The following is a 16,655-nucleotide window of genomic DNA, read 5'->3' on the forward strand; positions in this document are numbered from 1 at the left end:
TTGTTGGTTTTGTACGTCGCCCCGAGTCCCTGTGGGGAGAGGGGGCGACTAATAAGTTCAAATAAATAAATAAATAAATAAATAAATAAATAAATAAATAAATAAATAAATAAATAAATAAATAAATAAATAAATAAATAAATAAATAAATAAATAAATAAATAAATAAATAAATAAATAAATAAATATGCTGTTTTACCCAGCATGCTTCTGTATTATTCTATATTAAAGGAAGGGGAAGGTAGGAGAAAAGAAAAAACAAGTGGTAATCTTTCTTTTTGACCTGATTTCTGGTTGCTGTAGCTTTTATTCATGGATGATAAAATTTCTAAGCTTTGTTAGCTTTTTAGTTTCTGGAAGTTTACAAAATGCACAATAAGAAATGGAACTGTACATTTTTACAAAAGGTATCTTTTTTGATAGAAGAGTAATTCAATCACACAAGCAATTTAAAATAACACTCAGTTCCATTATCTTTGCCAGTAACTGTTCATAGGAATTTATGGCAAAAACCCAGACACATTGTCTCCGAATTAACTTATTTAACCCTGAATAAAATGGTACATGTCAGACTGTAGCTTATGACTCACAGATTGGTACTGCAATTTTCTAAAAAGGATCCTTACTAAGAATCATGTGAATACTTGTTGAATTCTGTAAGAATGATCACACGCTGCAGACCAACTTTGTTTCTGTATGACCTCAAACTACATTTCTGCTGCATTATTCTTTACAGTTCATTAGTCAAATGGCCAAGCTTTTTTATCTTGGATGTGTATAAGAAAAAGTGGGAAATTATGGGACTGGAAAATTAAATATATTTTAGGGACTTCTTTTACAGCTACCCATAAAAACAAGCAATCTATTTTGGCTCTTTGATTCGTTCGAATGCCACATTATACATGACAGATTCCAAAATCATAAAGTCTTCTTAACTGTACTTACCATATACGATCAGTAGGTGGGGGCGGAATGTTAATTGCTAACATCCCTTTACACTCTTGAACCTCAACGGTGAGCAGGAGCGGTGTATTGGAGACTTCCTCAATCTTTTTCTTAATGAATTCTGTCTCGGTTGCCTTCTGAAAATATTTTGACTTGGTAATTTTATCCACAAATCTCATTATTTTACTTGTTCGGGACCCTGCTCCATACCTTTAAGGGAGGAAAGGAGAGGAAGTCATTTAAGTGAGTTTCAGCTACCCTTTAAAAAGCAAAGGCTAATGCTTTGTGGTATTCTGCAGCTGAAAATACAACATGTTAAGGGCACAGAATGCCAATCTGCTACTACAGATTGTGAAGTGTTGCGTAAGTGTACAGACAGGGCAGAACGATAGTTTCCATGAATAAAAACAGAAAGATCCAGAGACCTAGCTGTGACAACTCAGAATCAAAACTAATTTAAAATCAGATGTCATCTACTCATACAGTAATGATTTTGATGAAACATTGTTGGCCCAATGTTCAGTATTATTCTTGGATAGCCCTACATTCTACTGGGGATTTTCCCAAATGTTTGAGAGCTTTGGTCAAACAGGTGGCTTACTTAGTTCCAGTGGACCTTTCAACCCCAAACTGCAAATTCAAGGATGTAGCAAGAGAATGCACAAATTAAAGAATTCTAGATTTTTCACTATAGCATTATTGTTCCCCACTTTTTATATTATGGTTCTGCTGCAAGTTTATGTTTGATTATTACTTGACATGGATTCCAGTAAATTTAAAATGCAGAATATAAATAATAAAAAAGAGCCCCTGGGGACTTTATTCAAATAGTTGTTTCTGACTATAGGGATTGGTGCTCATCTCCATTTCAAGGCCATTGAGCCAATGCTGTCCGAAGACATTACTGCAGTCATGTGGTGAATATGATATCACGGAGTCCTGTTATCTTCCCACCAAAGTGTACCTATTTATCTACTTGCATTTCCATGCTTTCAAACTCCTATGCTGGCAGGAGCTGGGGAATATACCATATTTTTTGAACTATAACATGCTCCAGACTATAAGACACACCTAGCTTTTGGGAAGGAAAACAAGAAAAAAGAATCTGCCTCCCAGAAATTTGCCTCCTTGCAGTAAACAGCAAACAGCCTGGTCAGCTTCAGCACAACCTGATTTGAGCAACTGATTGGCAGTTAGATCTGCCTTCCGGAATACCACTGATCAACTGTTCCAGGCTGTGGGGATTGCTGCCATCCATTGGTGCTAGTGCTGGCCATCACCGCTGCTATCTATCGCCCCCTCCGCATGTTCTGTTTTCAGCCCGTTCCAGGTGGCAGGGATTAACGTCGCCGCCTATCCCTGCCACCTGGATCAGGGTAAAAATGGGACACATGGAGGCTGAAAACAGGGCACATGAAGGCAGCAATAGGTAGCAGCGCTGATTGGTGGTGCCGCAATCCCCGCGACCTGGAAGAGCTGATTGGTGGTATTCTGGGAGGCAGATCCAACTGCCAATCAGCTGCTTGTGCTAAATCAGGCTGTGCTGAAGCTGACCAGGCTATTTGCTGCAAGGAGGCAAATTGCTGGGAGGAAGAGGCCGAAGGGTGGGGGCCAATGTGTGCGCTGGGCTTCACCAACATTCACTCTCTAAGATGCAAAGACATTGCCACCCACTTTGGGGGGGGGGAGGTGTGTCTTGTAGTCCGAAAAATACTGTAAATGTTAGATATAAGAAAATAAAGATTGTAAATAAAAGTAAGATATTTTTCTGAAAATAAATAAGCTTTGCCTGCTAGAAATTTGACAATGCTACTAAACATAATCGATGCAGCCAAAGGTCTATTTTAAGGTCTATTGATTAATCTTTGGATGATATGCAGTTGACTGGCAAGGATCAACTATTATTACTACTACCCTGTTATTAAATAACAGCAGCAGCAAATCATATCTGCTGGAATGGAGGGGGAAATGATCTTTTTTTCCCTGCAACTGATAAAGCAGAATGATCTTTCTCTCAAGTAAAGACCTTTAAAAATAGCTACAGGAAAATAATTATTTCTGCAACTTCGATCATTGGTTACAGTTGCTAAATTATTTATAGACTTGCTAAGAAGCTGCATTGATCAGTATGCTAGTCCAAAGAAACATTTCAATGTCTGTTACCTAAATGTTTATTTGCACTAACGTGCAGATATTTTTGGACATCAGCTAACCAGCAATTCAGAAAAATCCATGAAAAATTTATTTTTGTTAAAGAACTATATTTCATTCAGCACATACTATTCTCCTTTCTTGGTAGCACTTGAAATATACAAGTTAGATGTTCTTATATATTGAATTTGTTTACTGTAAAATAAGCTGCTATACACATGAAAATGCTGGCATGATCATAATTCTTTCTTAGACCTAATTCATTCTAAATCTTTTATCCAATAACTGCAGTAAACAGCCATCTGCAAAACCAGATAATTTACATGATGACTTGTAAATTTATAAATACCAAATATGGAAAAAAACAGAGCTGCCTCATATTCCTTATAATTTTTTTCTATTAATTAGCAAATACAATTAAGAATTACCCAATGAGATAAGGCCATTTGGATTACTGTAATAAGTATCTAATTATTTCCAGATGATATACAGCCAGTAAAACTGGCACCCTGAAAACTGAATTAGCAAAAGCATTAAAATGATAAATACAGACTGGACGCATTGAAACATGTATAGAGTTATCTCTTCGCTTAAATATCCTACATAGATCAAATTTAATTTGAAACATAATATAATGTTTTCAGGGCATTTGAGGCAAGCACATAACACATCCTTACAACTCCTTAAACTCATCATGTTGCTATTATTGACTGACTTCCCAGTTTTTTGTAAATTGCACTAATGCGGAGGGTCTGGATGATCTGTACAAAATTTAAATATAAAATGAAAAGAAAAAATCCTGCAATCAATAGGAATCCTGCCCATGGCCCCAGAAGCATTCCATCCTGGTACAAAGCAAAGGGACACTGTTTTAATGGCGTCACAAAGTGTCAGAAGGCTACTCAAATCTTCAAAGGCAGGGAATTCCAAAGCGCAGAGGCCACAACAGAGAGAGCCCTGCTGTCTGGACCATGTTCTCCTCACTTCAAATAGAGTAGGAACTGTATACGGGCCTTCTTGTGACATTTTATTGAATAGGAAGGTTCAGCCCTCGCAAGGCAATTCCTAATTTCTTTTCCTAGAGTTGCACTGCAGCTACAGGGAAGAATTGCACAACCCAAGGAAAAAAATGTGTTTTAAGGAATCACAGATAGGAGATATAATATATTATCATTTCTGTATGTTCCAAAGTACCTTTTCCCTTTGATTCCAAGTATTACAAAAACCTACTATGAAATTTGGGACGCAGTGGCTCAGTGGCTAAAGATGCGGAGCTTATTGATCAGAAAGGTTGGCAGTTCAGCAGTTTGAATCCCTAGCACCGTGTAACGGAGTGAGCTCCCATTACTTGTCCCAGCTTCTGCCAACCTAGCAGTTTAAAAATATGTAAAAATGCAAGTAGAAAAAATAAGAACCACCTTTGGTGGGAAGGTAACAGAGTTCTGTGCGCTTTCGGCGTTTAGTCATGCCAGCCACATGACTACGGAGACGTCTTCGGACAGCGCTGGCTCTTTGGCTTTGAAACAGAGATAAGCACTGCCCCCTAGAGTCGGGAATGACTAGCACATATGTGCGAGGGGAACCTTTACCTTTACTGTGAAATAATATAACCTTTTGGTTATACACAGACAGACAAAACTAGATTTTTTTAATGCTAGAGGAAGACAGAGAAGATACCTTTGATGGAATGACTAAGCATGGAAGAGAGAGGCACCACTATTGATAATGCACATACTAGGCAGAGGCAAACTGAACCAATGTCTGCCTAAAGGCAAAGACTCACCCTTCTGCTCCTGCCACTAAAGTCTTTTCGCTTCCTGATGCTTCTGGAACATCATCTTCCTCTGAGGATCCTGCACTAGAAGATTCTTCATCACTGTCTGCAAGGTAATATGCCCTTGGCCTGCAACTGAAAGGAGGGACACAGGTTAAGACAGAAGCAACACTTCATTAACATTGGACAGGACAGTGTTTTGATGCCTTAGGCAATTAGACTTTCTACCATTCACTTCTGTCTCCCCAGTTTGTTTTTAAGTGCACTGGAGTTCAGACAAAGGGTAGAAATGTTGTACATCAATCTGCTTTCCCTGAACACAACCGTGCCAGGCTTTGCTTAAAAGAAAAGAAAATGGGTTTGAATATCCTATATGCGGTTTAATGAAATGTCAAATAAATTAAAGACATATAAGGAATCGTCTCTTTCATACCTAACTTCCCAATATAATGGAATACAATGCTGGCAATTACAACATTAAGAGGAGGAGAAACTTGGCGTGTACTTTCATTTTTTAAATGTAATGGGATATGCTTCTGAGGTCCGAATGAATTGATGTATGAAAAGTCAGAATTGATTTGTAAGTGCTGCATGCTTCCAGAAGAATATGCATTCCTTCCACTGTCTCTTCCACATATACGTACCTAGCCTATTAACCCAACACTCACTGCTGAATCCTAGCCGCACCCCACTCTAGGCCACTAGCAGTAATGGAATCAGAAATATTTTGAACAAGACATTTGGCAAGTAAATGCAAAAGACAGTTACAGCCTCAGATGCAAAGCATGTCTAAGGAAGAGTTTCCATAAGGCTTGGAGCATCTTTTCAGGATCTCTTGCATTTCAAGTTGTCTTTAAAAAGAAATACCCAGTTGATTATGCCTTAATTGTGAATTGTGATTTAAGGGAGAGAAATGCTCAGCACCTCTACAATTAATCCACAACTTTTCCTGGGATTGAAACTTATTCATAATCAGTTCTCAAGAGATCATTCTTTAAACCTAGGTTCAATTGGTGGCAAAATTAGAAAGAAGACCAATGCCTTCAGCCAAATTTGATTTGGAAACAACCTCAAGCTTCTTCCCAGCTGAAAAGGGTCTTATTTTCCTGGGGGTAATAGAGACAGTACTTTTGCAAAATCTGTGCCTATCTATTAGCTGACTACAAAATGCACCGCATAATTATCTGACTTTTAAGAAAAAAAGGAACAGAACTTTAAAAATTCAATCCCTACAGAGTAAAGATAAAGGATGTTCAACAGAGATTGTTAAACTTTTTCTTGCCAATAATCCCTTTTGTCACCCGCAGAGAGGGCACACGTGCCATAGTTCGCCATTACAATTCTATACCAATCTGAACAGCAAGTGTTTCATACAAAAATTATATGATCAAAAACTCAATCGCTCCACGGCAAACCATGCTAATATGAAGATAATAGACACAGACACAGTGACCACCATTCAAATGGTACTGCTAAGTACAGTGGTACCTTGGTACTCAATTGCTTTGAACCTCATCGAATTTGGTACTCAACAATTTTGAGTTTTTGTCCCAGTACACAATTTTGAAGATTTTGTCCCATCATTTGTTTGGTACTCAATGCACAAGCTAGAACTAGTCGGTATTGACTGCCTTGTGACTCACTATATTATTCCTTATAGGAAAAATTTATTTGGTACTCATTGATTTTGGTACTCATCACATCTCCTGGAACAATTTAACTATGAGTACCACTGTATTTGTTGTCATCCCGATGTCTGATTGGTTACAGCATGAGGATAATGATAAGGTCCGATGCGTCATCATTAGATTCCCCTGTCTTAGAAATTAACTCAAATTTTTGTATCTTGCACAGTTTGACAAATGTTCCTTTAAGTACCTGGGAAAACAAATAATCTAGAACAGTCTGCTAACTTTTATAGATTGCTATGAATACTTCTTTCCCACTCCAGAATTTCTCCAGAAAGATTTGCAACTTTCAATTACGGCAGCAACATTCTTGCCATCTTCTAATCCACCCACAGCAGAGTTCTTGGTCATTTTTAAAGAATTCCACATGCTTCTGTTCACTAGATTAGATTTAATAGGAAGTCATAGCCACGGCAAATAGTAACTGCAGTCGGCAGTTTCAGGAACTGCTTCTGGAGTTTTTTCTAAAATGATGACATTCTCATTGCTTTTGCTACAGAACAGTAGGAAGTCCACCACCAATCCAATCCAATTATTTTACTTTTTGTAATGACCGTTGGCAATCTGTATTATCAACTTGTGTTTTAAGCCAAGGATAAAATGAATGCCTTAGCTTTCAATTTTGTGCTTCAAACAGCTAAGTTCAAATACACCTTCAGCCACAGAGGTCTCTCTTTTTCAACACAATCTAACAGTACGATTATTGTTGCACAGAATCTATGTACGTACATACGTATCTACTTACCTACCTACCTACTTATTTATCTATCTATATATACATACAATTTATTGGCCACCCATCTTACCATAAGATAACTCTGGACGACTTATATTTACATCTTAGAAGACAAAATGTTAAAATCCAACCTTAAAACCAAAGACACATGGGGAGGATGAGAGCTACTATTATTCAATCAACCACCTCCATTGTGCCTTTCCCCCACTTGGCCACAAGCCGACTGCCAAAGCCATGTTCTTTAGGCCCTTACAAAAAGATAGGAGGGTTGGGACCAACCTCACATGATGTTCCAGAGGGCAAGAGCAACAGCAGAGAAGGCCCTTTATAAACGCTATGTTGAGCTTCCAAGGAAAAGGCAGGAAATGAATGCCATAATGCAAATAAATATCCTTGTTACCTTTTAATTTATTATAATGAAGTCTACAATAGCAAGGGGGAAGAAATTCAGAATGCTACAAGCCTTCTAATGAATGTTCAAATTTCTCTTTAAAACCATAAAGAAGGAAAAGCAGTGTCCTGTGATAAAATACTTAAAAGATCTCTGGCCATAAGCACCCAACCATGAAGAAAAGGGCTATTCATAGGATTTTCTAATAATATTAGACCAGAATAGCAATGAAACTGCATTATTATTTGCACTTCGACACCTTCATTATTTAGCACACAATTTTATTTACAGATTTCAGAAGGCTAGCTCTGAAAAATCTTAAAGAAAAACAATTCAAAAGTTAGAAGCATTCATACTTATCATTCTATCCATGGCTCAATCTTTCCAGACTTATTGCTTTGCATTGCAGATGTGAATAAAGTAGATATTTAGACTAACTAGACTAGAGTGTTGGAACCGCACTGTGTTCAAGCAGTATCTGTAGTATTAGAGAAGTACTGCTTGTAATAAGTGATGTTTGCTTCCAAATCTAGAGAGCACATTTTTCCATCCCTCCACACCCCCACAGGCACACATACTGCAGACATTTCAAGAACTGGGGAAATAAACGGTATCCTTTTAAGACTCCCCTTCCTCTATTACTTCAGGAGCTGTTGCAGTGATTCCAGCTAGAACTAGTATTCAGGACACACAGCTATGAAGTATGGAAATCATACAGGTTTGATCAACCATTTGGGAAGGCAATTGTATGTGCATTAAGGTTAATTATCAAGAGGCGCTGGTTCAAAAGAATTGACCTCTCCATACCCAGGTTGTGTAGCAAATGCACTGTAAAGCAGTTTCAACACTTCTGGATGTTTCAGCACTAACAGAATCAACAGCACACAGAATGGGATGATATGACACATACCACTCACCAGAAAAAATCCCAGATTGACGAATCCAAATATTATTAAAAAGAAAAGAAAATGAAGGGGAAATAAGAACAAGTGTTAAATTAGAGAAGTGACAGTATAGAATCATTTGTGGCTAATTTCTATTAGGAAACTTTATTTGGCCAGCATGAAATAAACAGAATTAGCCGACCCTTTTAAAAAGTGCATTTTGTTAAGTCACATAGTGTAAACTAGACTGGTATTAAAGTATCACATACACTGATTATGAAAATATAAATTAAAATATATAACTGACAACTTTTAATGTTTTAAAATGTACATAGAAGTCAACCATTTGGGGGGAAGGGGGAGGCAAAAATATATACTATTGCAGAGTTATGCGAAAGGTATAATCAGCTACATCTAGTGTCAACATAAACCGGGTAAGCTAGTCAACTAAAATATAAAATCAACAGAGAAGGATCCAATAGAAAAAATAATTTAAAAATTAGTCACAATTCATCCGTAAATACAATCTGTTTATTTCAGCTTTTATTAAAACATAATTTAAACACATTCATTGACTGTTGTACGACTGCGTGCCTTGAGTCTCAGACATATTTGGTAGCAGTACTTCTTCCCTAAGAGCTTGGGAGCTATGCCAACAGCAAAATATATTTCTTCCATTTAGCGCAGGCTGTATGTATGTCAGCTTTACTGCAGTTTGCCCATCTTCCTGCAAGGCTGATAAATGAATCTCTCAGCAGGAAAACAGCAAACACACCTGAGAATTTAAAATCTCACCCAAAGTTAAAGCATAGGCTAGAGCATGAGATGATGAGGAAATTGAAGGAAGGAAGAAGAAAAAATCTTTGCTGTGTTTTGTGGCTAGTTGAAATTTGAGTTGGTCTGTATATACATTCCGCTGCCCGATATGCACAAATATTTATATTTCAGAGTCAGTTTGCTGGTTAAGGCAGAGGTCTTAAATGTGTAGGCCACTGACCTCTTTGTTAAAGCCCACAATGGCTCAACAATGTCAGGTACTGCTGGAACCCAAATCTTGCTGGACCAGCTCTGTAGACACCTGCCCCCTGCTGCCACCACAGTTATATTTTTAATCCCACTTTTTAATGTATAACTCAATACATATTGCAAGCATCAAACAATAACAATATATAAAAGACTCATCCATGCATTTTGAGCTTGAGGGCAACAGAGTTAGACTGCATATGATAGCCTTCGCATAAACAATTATAGGTAGTTCTTGACTTACAATGACAATAGAGCCCGGTATTTATGTTGCTAAGTGAGAAATTTGTTAAGTGAGTTTTGCCCCATTTTTCTACTTTTCTTGGACCATTTGCTAAGTGAATCACTTCAGTTGTTAAATAAGAAACATAGTTAAGTGAATCTAGCTGCCCCATTGACTTTGCTTGTTAGAAGGTCCGAAAAACTGATCAGATCACATGACCCCAGGATATCGCAACCGTCATAAATACGAGCCAGTTGCCAAGCATCCAAATGTAAATCACGTGACCATGGGGATGCTGCAACAATCATAAATGTGAAAAATGGTCATAAATCACTTTTTTCAGTGCCATTGTAAATGGTCACTAAATGATCTGATGTAAGTTGAGGACTACCTGTCCTACATTATTTACTATAAAGATTTCATTGGGTTCTTCCATGGATAAATGCAGAATGTTGCTGCTACAATTTTTTTTCTGTACAAAAATTTAACTGTTAACCTAGATTCCTTACCCTTCTTTACCCAATTCTCCGGATTTTAATGCTTCACCCAGAGGTTCTTTCCCGAGTTTGGTCAAATTCATCTTTGTCTCGAGGGTCATCAGAAAAGATCCATTGTACAATATTTCCAGGTCAATCCAAAGTCCTAGAATTGTTGGGAGAACATCATGTTACATATAAACAAGAAGAAGTATTTTTCAAGAAGGAACAAGTAAGGTTTTTCCAGAGAAAAATTTGCCAGAGGCTGCAAGTTACACAGGTGCCTTCAGATTGTTTCCACCTCTTTTTTAGAAGTCAAGGCTATTGTTATAAATGTAAACAGCAATTTGATCGGTAAAGGCAAGAGTGATGTAAAGACTTAATTACATAAGTCAGCAGATTTAGAAAAGTTAGAACTCTAATGGGTAATAGTGTCTGTATTCTGCTGTACTGATCTTGCAATTAGGTTGTTTCAAAATCCTAAGAGTTTCTAGAAAATAACAGGGTGATTCATTCTCAAAAAGAGACTTGCTACAGAATGCTCACTTTTACTTCTGTTCATCTTAAGAAAATCTGATGACCAGTTTTTATCCTGCGATACACAATTTTTCAAATCATAAAATTCATAGATTGCTAGCTTGTGACAGTGGAGCCTCCAAAGTAACACAGGGGGGAAAAGGATGTTTTGTTGCATTCGGACAAATAGAATGAGAGCTTAGTTAACACATACATGCACAAACAAATTCATTCATGCTGTTGGATTTCAGTGTGGATAAGAGGCAAATCTATTCAGAAAAATGGAAGTGGGATGATTTCTACACTGCACACTGGAGTAGCACTATTTATATCATATGTAGGATGTTTGCATAAAAAATAGTCTGAGTCTAATGTTTTTCCCTCCTTCTGATCAAATTTTCCTCTTTGTGCTGCAAAGGAATACAGGTAATCCTCAACTTACAACCACAATTGAGCCTGAAATTTTTATCTTAAGTCATTGCGGTCATTAGGCAAGGCACCCACACAAATACTTCACTCAATGACTGCAATCCTGTTGCCTCCAGTTGTGGGTTTTAAGCGATTCTGTGGATTATTAAGCAGAGGATAGGGTGCCTGGGGGAGTAGGGGAGGTTCTGCGAGGCCTTGGCCAGCTACAAAATACAGTAGCATGGACAAAGGTGCTATGGACCAGGAGACCTTCGGCCCTCTCTGCCCCTCCAGGCCTGAGAAACTTTCAGTCGGGTCCCCCACCCCATTACACCCAGGAGATAAACTGCTCCCTTTATCTTTGGGTTTTTCTGCAGATGCTGACAGGTACACTCAGCTGATGCGAGATGCTGCCTTCTAACAGAGGCTGCCTCACATCATTCTGCATGTGGCTGCTGCGGGCTAGCAGGATGTGGGAGAGGCCAAAGGCCTCAATGACACAGCAGTTTTGCATGTGCTAGTGGGCTGGGTAGAGAGATAGACAGGTGTGGGGAGTTGCAGTATCCCTAAAGTTAGTCATAAGGAGGGGTTAAGGGCCCAAATTTTTATTATGTGACTGTCGAGGTACTGCAATAACTGTAACTTCAAATATAGCTCATATATACATTTTTTTCAGCACTGTTCTAATTTTGAATGGTCGTAAATCAGGACTACCTTTATGATTGGAGATATGATGACTTCATCGGAGTCAATAGAGCTACAATTTTTGGATTGTTTAAATTCACTTAGTTGGCAGTTAAATTTTCCAAAATTGTAACAAGAATTTAAAAATAAAAACCGCTAAGAATTACTATTTTGCCACCAAATTTAAGTAGCATGATCTTTGAAAGCTGTAAATCAAATAAATGCTCTTGCTATAAATGCCCATCCTTGCTCTTTAATGTTGTATTCTACAATTCTAAAAGCATCCAAATATTCCCTTCCAGTTTTCTCCAAAAATGCCCCAAATAAATATCCTTATGAACCCATCTTAAGGGGCAATTAAAAAGCCTGTAAGAAGAAACATGAAAGCTGCCCACACCGTCTATGAAAATGTTTCAGCATTGCAATTTGGATTTGCCCTGAATTCCATAGGGGGGGCATCCATCTATCTGAGGCAGATTAGCAATAACCTGAGCGCAACTGTTTGTAATTGTACTGTTCTGATCTGTATGTAATATCCTGCAATTATAAAGGGAAAAGCTTTAGAGAGCATCTGTGAGGCAGAGAGATAAAACAGCCACATCACAGACTCAAAGCATTGTTCTTATTTCGCTACAGGAAATGAAAAAGATCAGCATCTCAGAGCAGCTGCATCATGTTATTTACAATCAGTTGTGAGGAAGCTTGTCCCTTTATAGCAAACCAAACAAGCCAAACCCCTGAGGAAGGGACCACTTTGGAATGCGATATCCGCAGTCAAATGTACTGTATTTTTCAGCGTATAAGATGCACCGGAGTATAAGACGCACCAAGATTTTGAAGAGGCAAATTTAAAAAAAAAGTTTTTGCACTCTGCAGACCTCCCCAAAACAGCCTGTTTTTCTCGAAAATGAGCCCATTTTTTGTCAAAAAAGGGCATGCATAGCCTTTAGGAGGTTTATAGAGTGCACCCCTGGGCTGGGGGGGGGGGGCAAAAACAAGCAAAAAATGGGCCATTTTTTGCTCATTTCTGCCCTCCCCAGCCCCCAGGAGCACTCTGGAAGCCTCCTAAAGGCTATGCACGGCCATTTTTGCAAAGGGGGCGGGGTTTCTGGAGGCCAAAAATGCTGTATTCCGTGTATAAGATGCACCCAGATTTTCAGCCTCTTTTTTGAGGGAAAAAGGTGCATCTTATACTCTGAAAAATACGGTATTTAGTAGGGATGTGCAAAACCTACCCCTTAATTCTCATGTCACAATTTTGACTACAAAAAACCTTACCATGTGGAACATTTCTAATATTCTTGTTTTACAGAATAACAAATATGAATGCATGAACAGGTTCAGAGGGAAGCCATTGGCATAATGCTTAAGGTGTCTGTCTAGGTTCAAATGTACCTTACAGTCTCTAGGCTCTACTTAATTGGTCAATTCACACACTTTCTCCACCAAGCCTATTTTCTAGGGTGATTATTGAGAGGTAAAATGAAAAGAAATCCTCAAGTAAGCTCCCACAAAAACCAATATAATAAACTGGGGCAGGTGTACTTAAACTCAGATGTGTTTGCCCCCAAATACCTCAAACATTTACCTCAACATCACAGTAAAGTATGTTAGCATGAAATACAGTGCAGTGCCTTTTTTTCTCCTTCTTCTAAGTCTACATTTCCCTCCTTATACTTAGCTGCTTATAACATACCCACCAAAGTATTCTTAAATTGAATATGCTGCAGTTTCACAATTAGGATTGCTTTTCAACTCTAAAGAGCTAAGTAGTAAGTGGTCTCTTTTCTTTCATTTAAATGCACCTCTAATGGAGACAATAAGCTATTTAGTGAAATTATCATGCAATATTATATTGGTTGCCTCTGAAATCTTTGTCAAGGCCTCAGTTTCTTTGGATGAGTAATTCCTGAGAAATGGATGTATTTTTCACTTGCTGGAAAACTACCCAAATCTTTAAAGGGTGAAACAGAATGAGGCAGAAAATAATAACACCCATTCAGGCATCCTAACCAGTACATTTATCTTTCTGCACCAAAGATCTGGAATTTGCTTTCATGCCTTATTTTACAATGCCATGTCTCAGTAACAATCTAGTGAAAGAATAGCCACCAATTGCTCTATAAGGGCTGGAACATTCCTGTTGCAGTAAATTGAATGAACCAATTCTAAAAATATATCACACTGTTGTTTCACAATGAAAAAATGGTGTTGCTTTTTTTTTAAAAAAAAAACCCTATCTTGCAGTAAGAGCAGATTGAATTCTATTTCTATGATTGGATGAAAACAAAAAAAAAAGAGTAATTCAAACTACAATTCTGTTCTTGGAGTTCATTAATTTGTACTCAGATGCTGTTTTGACAATTTAATATGACATTTATATAAAGCAACAGAGATGAAGAGAACCTATTTGATTAATCTCCTCCAAAATAGACCCCTGATCAAGAAACAACTAATACATTTTTCCTGTGACTTCAATTGGTGAAATCCAGCTGCTTTCATTTATGCAATCAGTGAGTCAACAAGCTCCAAGTACCAATTCTTTTTAATAATGTAATGAAATTAAACAAAAACAATAATTCAAGGAGATCACGGATGATATACATTTTTCATTCATGACAAACCCAAATTTTCCAATTATCAGGCAATAAGAAGCAGTTGTACTTTAGCTGAACGTTTTATATCATATTACTAAATTTTAAAAAAAAATAGTGTGCTTTTTTACTGGGTTGTTTTTTGTTGTTTGGGCTTTTTAAAAACTTTGTAAGTCGCACAGTCTTCTAAAATAGGCAATCATAATATATTAAATTATTAAACCGCAGATAATTAGGAAAGAAGTCCCCATTTCTGTACAAAATATAAATAATGAATTTTTAAAAAGGTAATTTATATGAGGGGAAATTAAAAGATGAGCCCAAATTTGAAAGCTCCCTTTCAAAAATTCATTTAAAATGATAGAAGGAAGTACTAGTATCTATTCTTCCCAGTCAAATAATTCCACATCTTTAATGGGCATATCTAGACAGCAATAGAAGAGAATGTACTGTACATAGTGATCTCTGAGCTTAGTGATTTGTTTGCAGATGTTTCATTACCCAACTAGGTAACATAATTAGTGTACAATTATCGTAAATGTGGGGTTTGCTCTCTGTTGATATTCAGAAGTTTGCTGTGCCACTTTTAGTTGGGTGTGGTTTTGTAATACCCCCACTCAAGGAAGGAAGTTAATCCGAAACAACCACCAACCAAACTCACTTCTAGGTAGTTAAATAAATAGTAAACATGATTTGCTTGTGGAAATCTCTACTATTGTATTGTATTGTATTGTATAAACTCTACTATTGTATTGTATTAAGAAAAAAATTAATAAATTAACTGAAGCTCTACGCCACAGTTGTCAAACTTGCAGCCCACGGGGCCAGATGGATCACGCGCTGGCCATGCCACACCCTGTTTAGTGAAGGGCAAAAAAGTCACGATACATCACGTGATGAAGCTGTGACAACGCAAGTTTGACACCCCTGCTCTATGCAATGAAGCAATCAATTCAAGTAGTATTTACATACACCACTCCTCCCCCATTTATTTATTTACTAAAAAGATTTCTAGCCCAATCCAATCCCAAAAGGAGGGGCAAACACTGAAAACAAAGCTGCAGCAATGTCAAAATAAAAGCTAACCAGCTATAGCTTGCAAGAAGGACACAATGCAATAGGATTCCCTGCTTTTTTTCAAAATGCAAGAAGGGTTAGGGTTAGTCTGGGGGGGGGGAATTCTATAAAGTGGGGATTGTTACCCAAAAAGCCTTATTTATGCTATTTGAGCAAAGCATTGCCTGAGATAACACAATACTCCACTGTGTAGATCTAAAGATTATAACTTGAGCATTCTGAACTGGGCTCGGAAGCCTATTGCTAACTAGTGCAGCACGTTTAAACAGATGTTCCTCTGTGCTGTATCATATCCTCCCTGCTGTGCTGTTGTAGCTTGGATGTTGCATCCAGAAGCAGTCCCATGTAGGAAAAAAAGTTAGAACAGTCTAAGAGAGACATTGTTAGGATTAGACAACATTCATTGAGTGCACATTATGATTAGGTAACAGCACGATAGTTTTCTATTGTTAATGCATCCTACAACATTAAAATTCAACACAATACCTTTATAATCAATGGTAGGCTTATAGGCTTGAAGGATTTTCGGCAGTGCAATTCCCATGTCCAATTCTGTTAGCGTTAATTCATTCATGAAGTATGGCAACTAGAAGAAGAAGAAAAGTTGAATAAAGCAGTGCTTTCTCTCTTTTCTCAACATTCAGGGTGTTTGAATGATTGATACTACCTGGGATGACCCAGGGCCACGTTATGATCTTGGGAGGCCCCTGAAAACAATAATTTATTAAAGTATTACCTGCACCTTTACTTATCAATAAAACACAGTAAGTACATACATAATAAAGTGGTAACAATGCCTTAAGTGTATTTAATTTTGATGTGTGAACGTTTTATTCTTATTACTCTACTTTTTGAAACTCACCCTGCAAAGTTTTGTAGGCCATAGGAGTGTACCTACAGGTAGTCCTCAACTTATGATCACAACTGACTCTGGAATTTTGATTGTAAGTCGTTGCAGTTGAGTCACCATGTGATCAAACTTGATTTTACAAGTGTTTTTACAGTTCCTATTAAGTGAGTCAGCATGGTTGTTAAGCAAATCAAGTCATAAGTTTGAATCCAGCTTACCTAGAGTATGTTTTTTG

The 16,655-nt window shown here is 37.6% G+C and overlaps 1 protein-coding gene across 3 annotated transcripts in view; it reads right to left on the minus strand.

Moving 5' to 3' along the window:
- TEX2 (testis expressed 2) overlaps positions 1-16,655 on the minus strand; it is a 126,633-nt gene that overhangs the window by 6,280 nt on the left and 103,698 nt on the right. For all 3 annotated transcript variants that reach the window (XM_081933578.1, XM_081933576.1, XM_081933577.1), the window contains exons 7-10: positions 16,057-16,156; positions 10,325-10,457; positions 4,880-5,005; positions 946-1,155 (exon numbers count right to left, since the gene is read on the minus strand). In XM_081933578.1, coding sequence (XP_081789704.1) covers positions 946-1,155; positions 4,880-5,005; positions 10,325-10,457; positions 16,057-16,156 — 569 coding nt within the window. The remainder of the gene's footprint in view (positions 1-945; positions 1,156-4,879; positions 5,006-10,324; positions 10,458-16,056; positions 16,157-16,655) is intronic.

The sequence above is a fragment of the Natrix helvetica genome, assembly GCF_964273705.1.
Source record: "Natrix helvetica genome assembly, chromosome: 1".
Classification (NCBI taxonomy): domain Eukaryota; kingdom Metazoa; phylum Chordata; class Lepidosauria; order Squamata; family Natricidae; genus Natrix; species Natrix helvetica.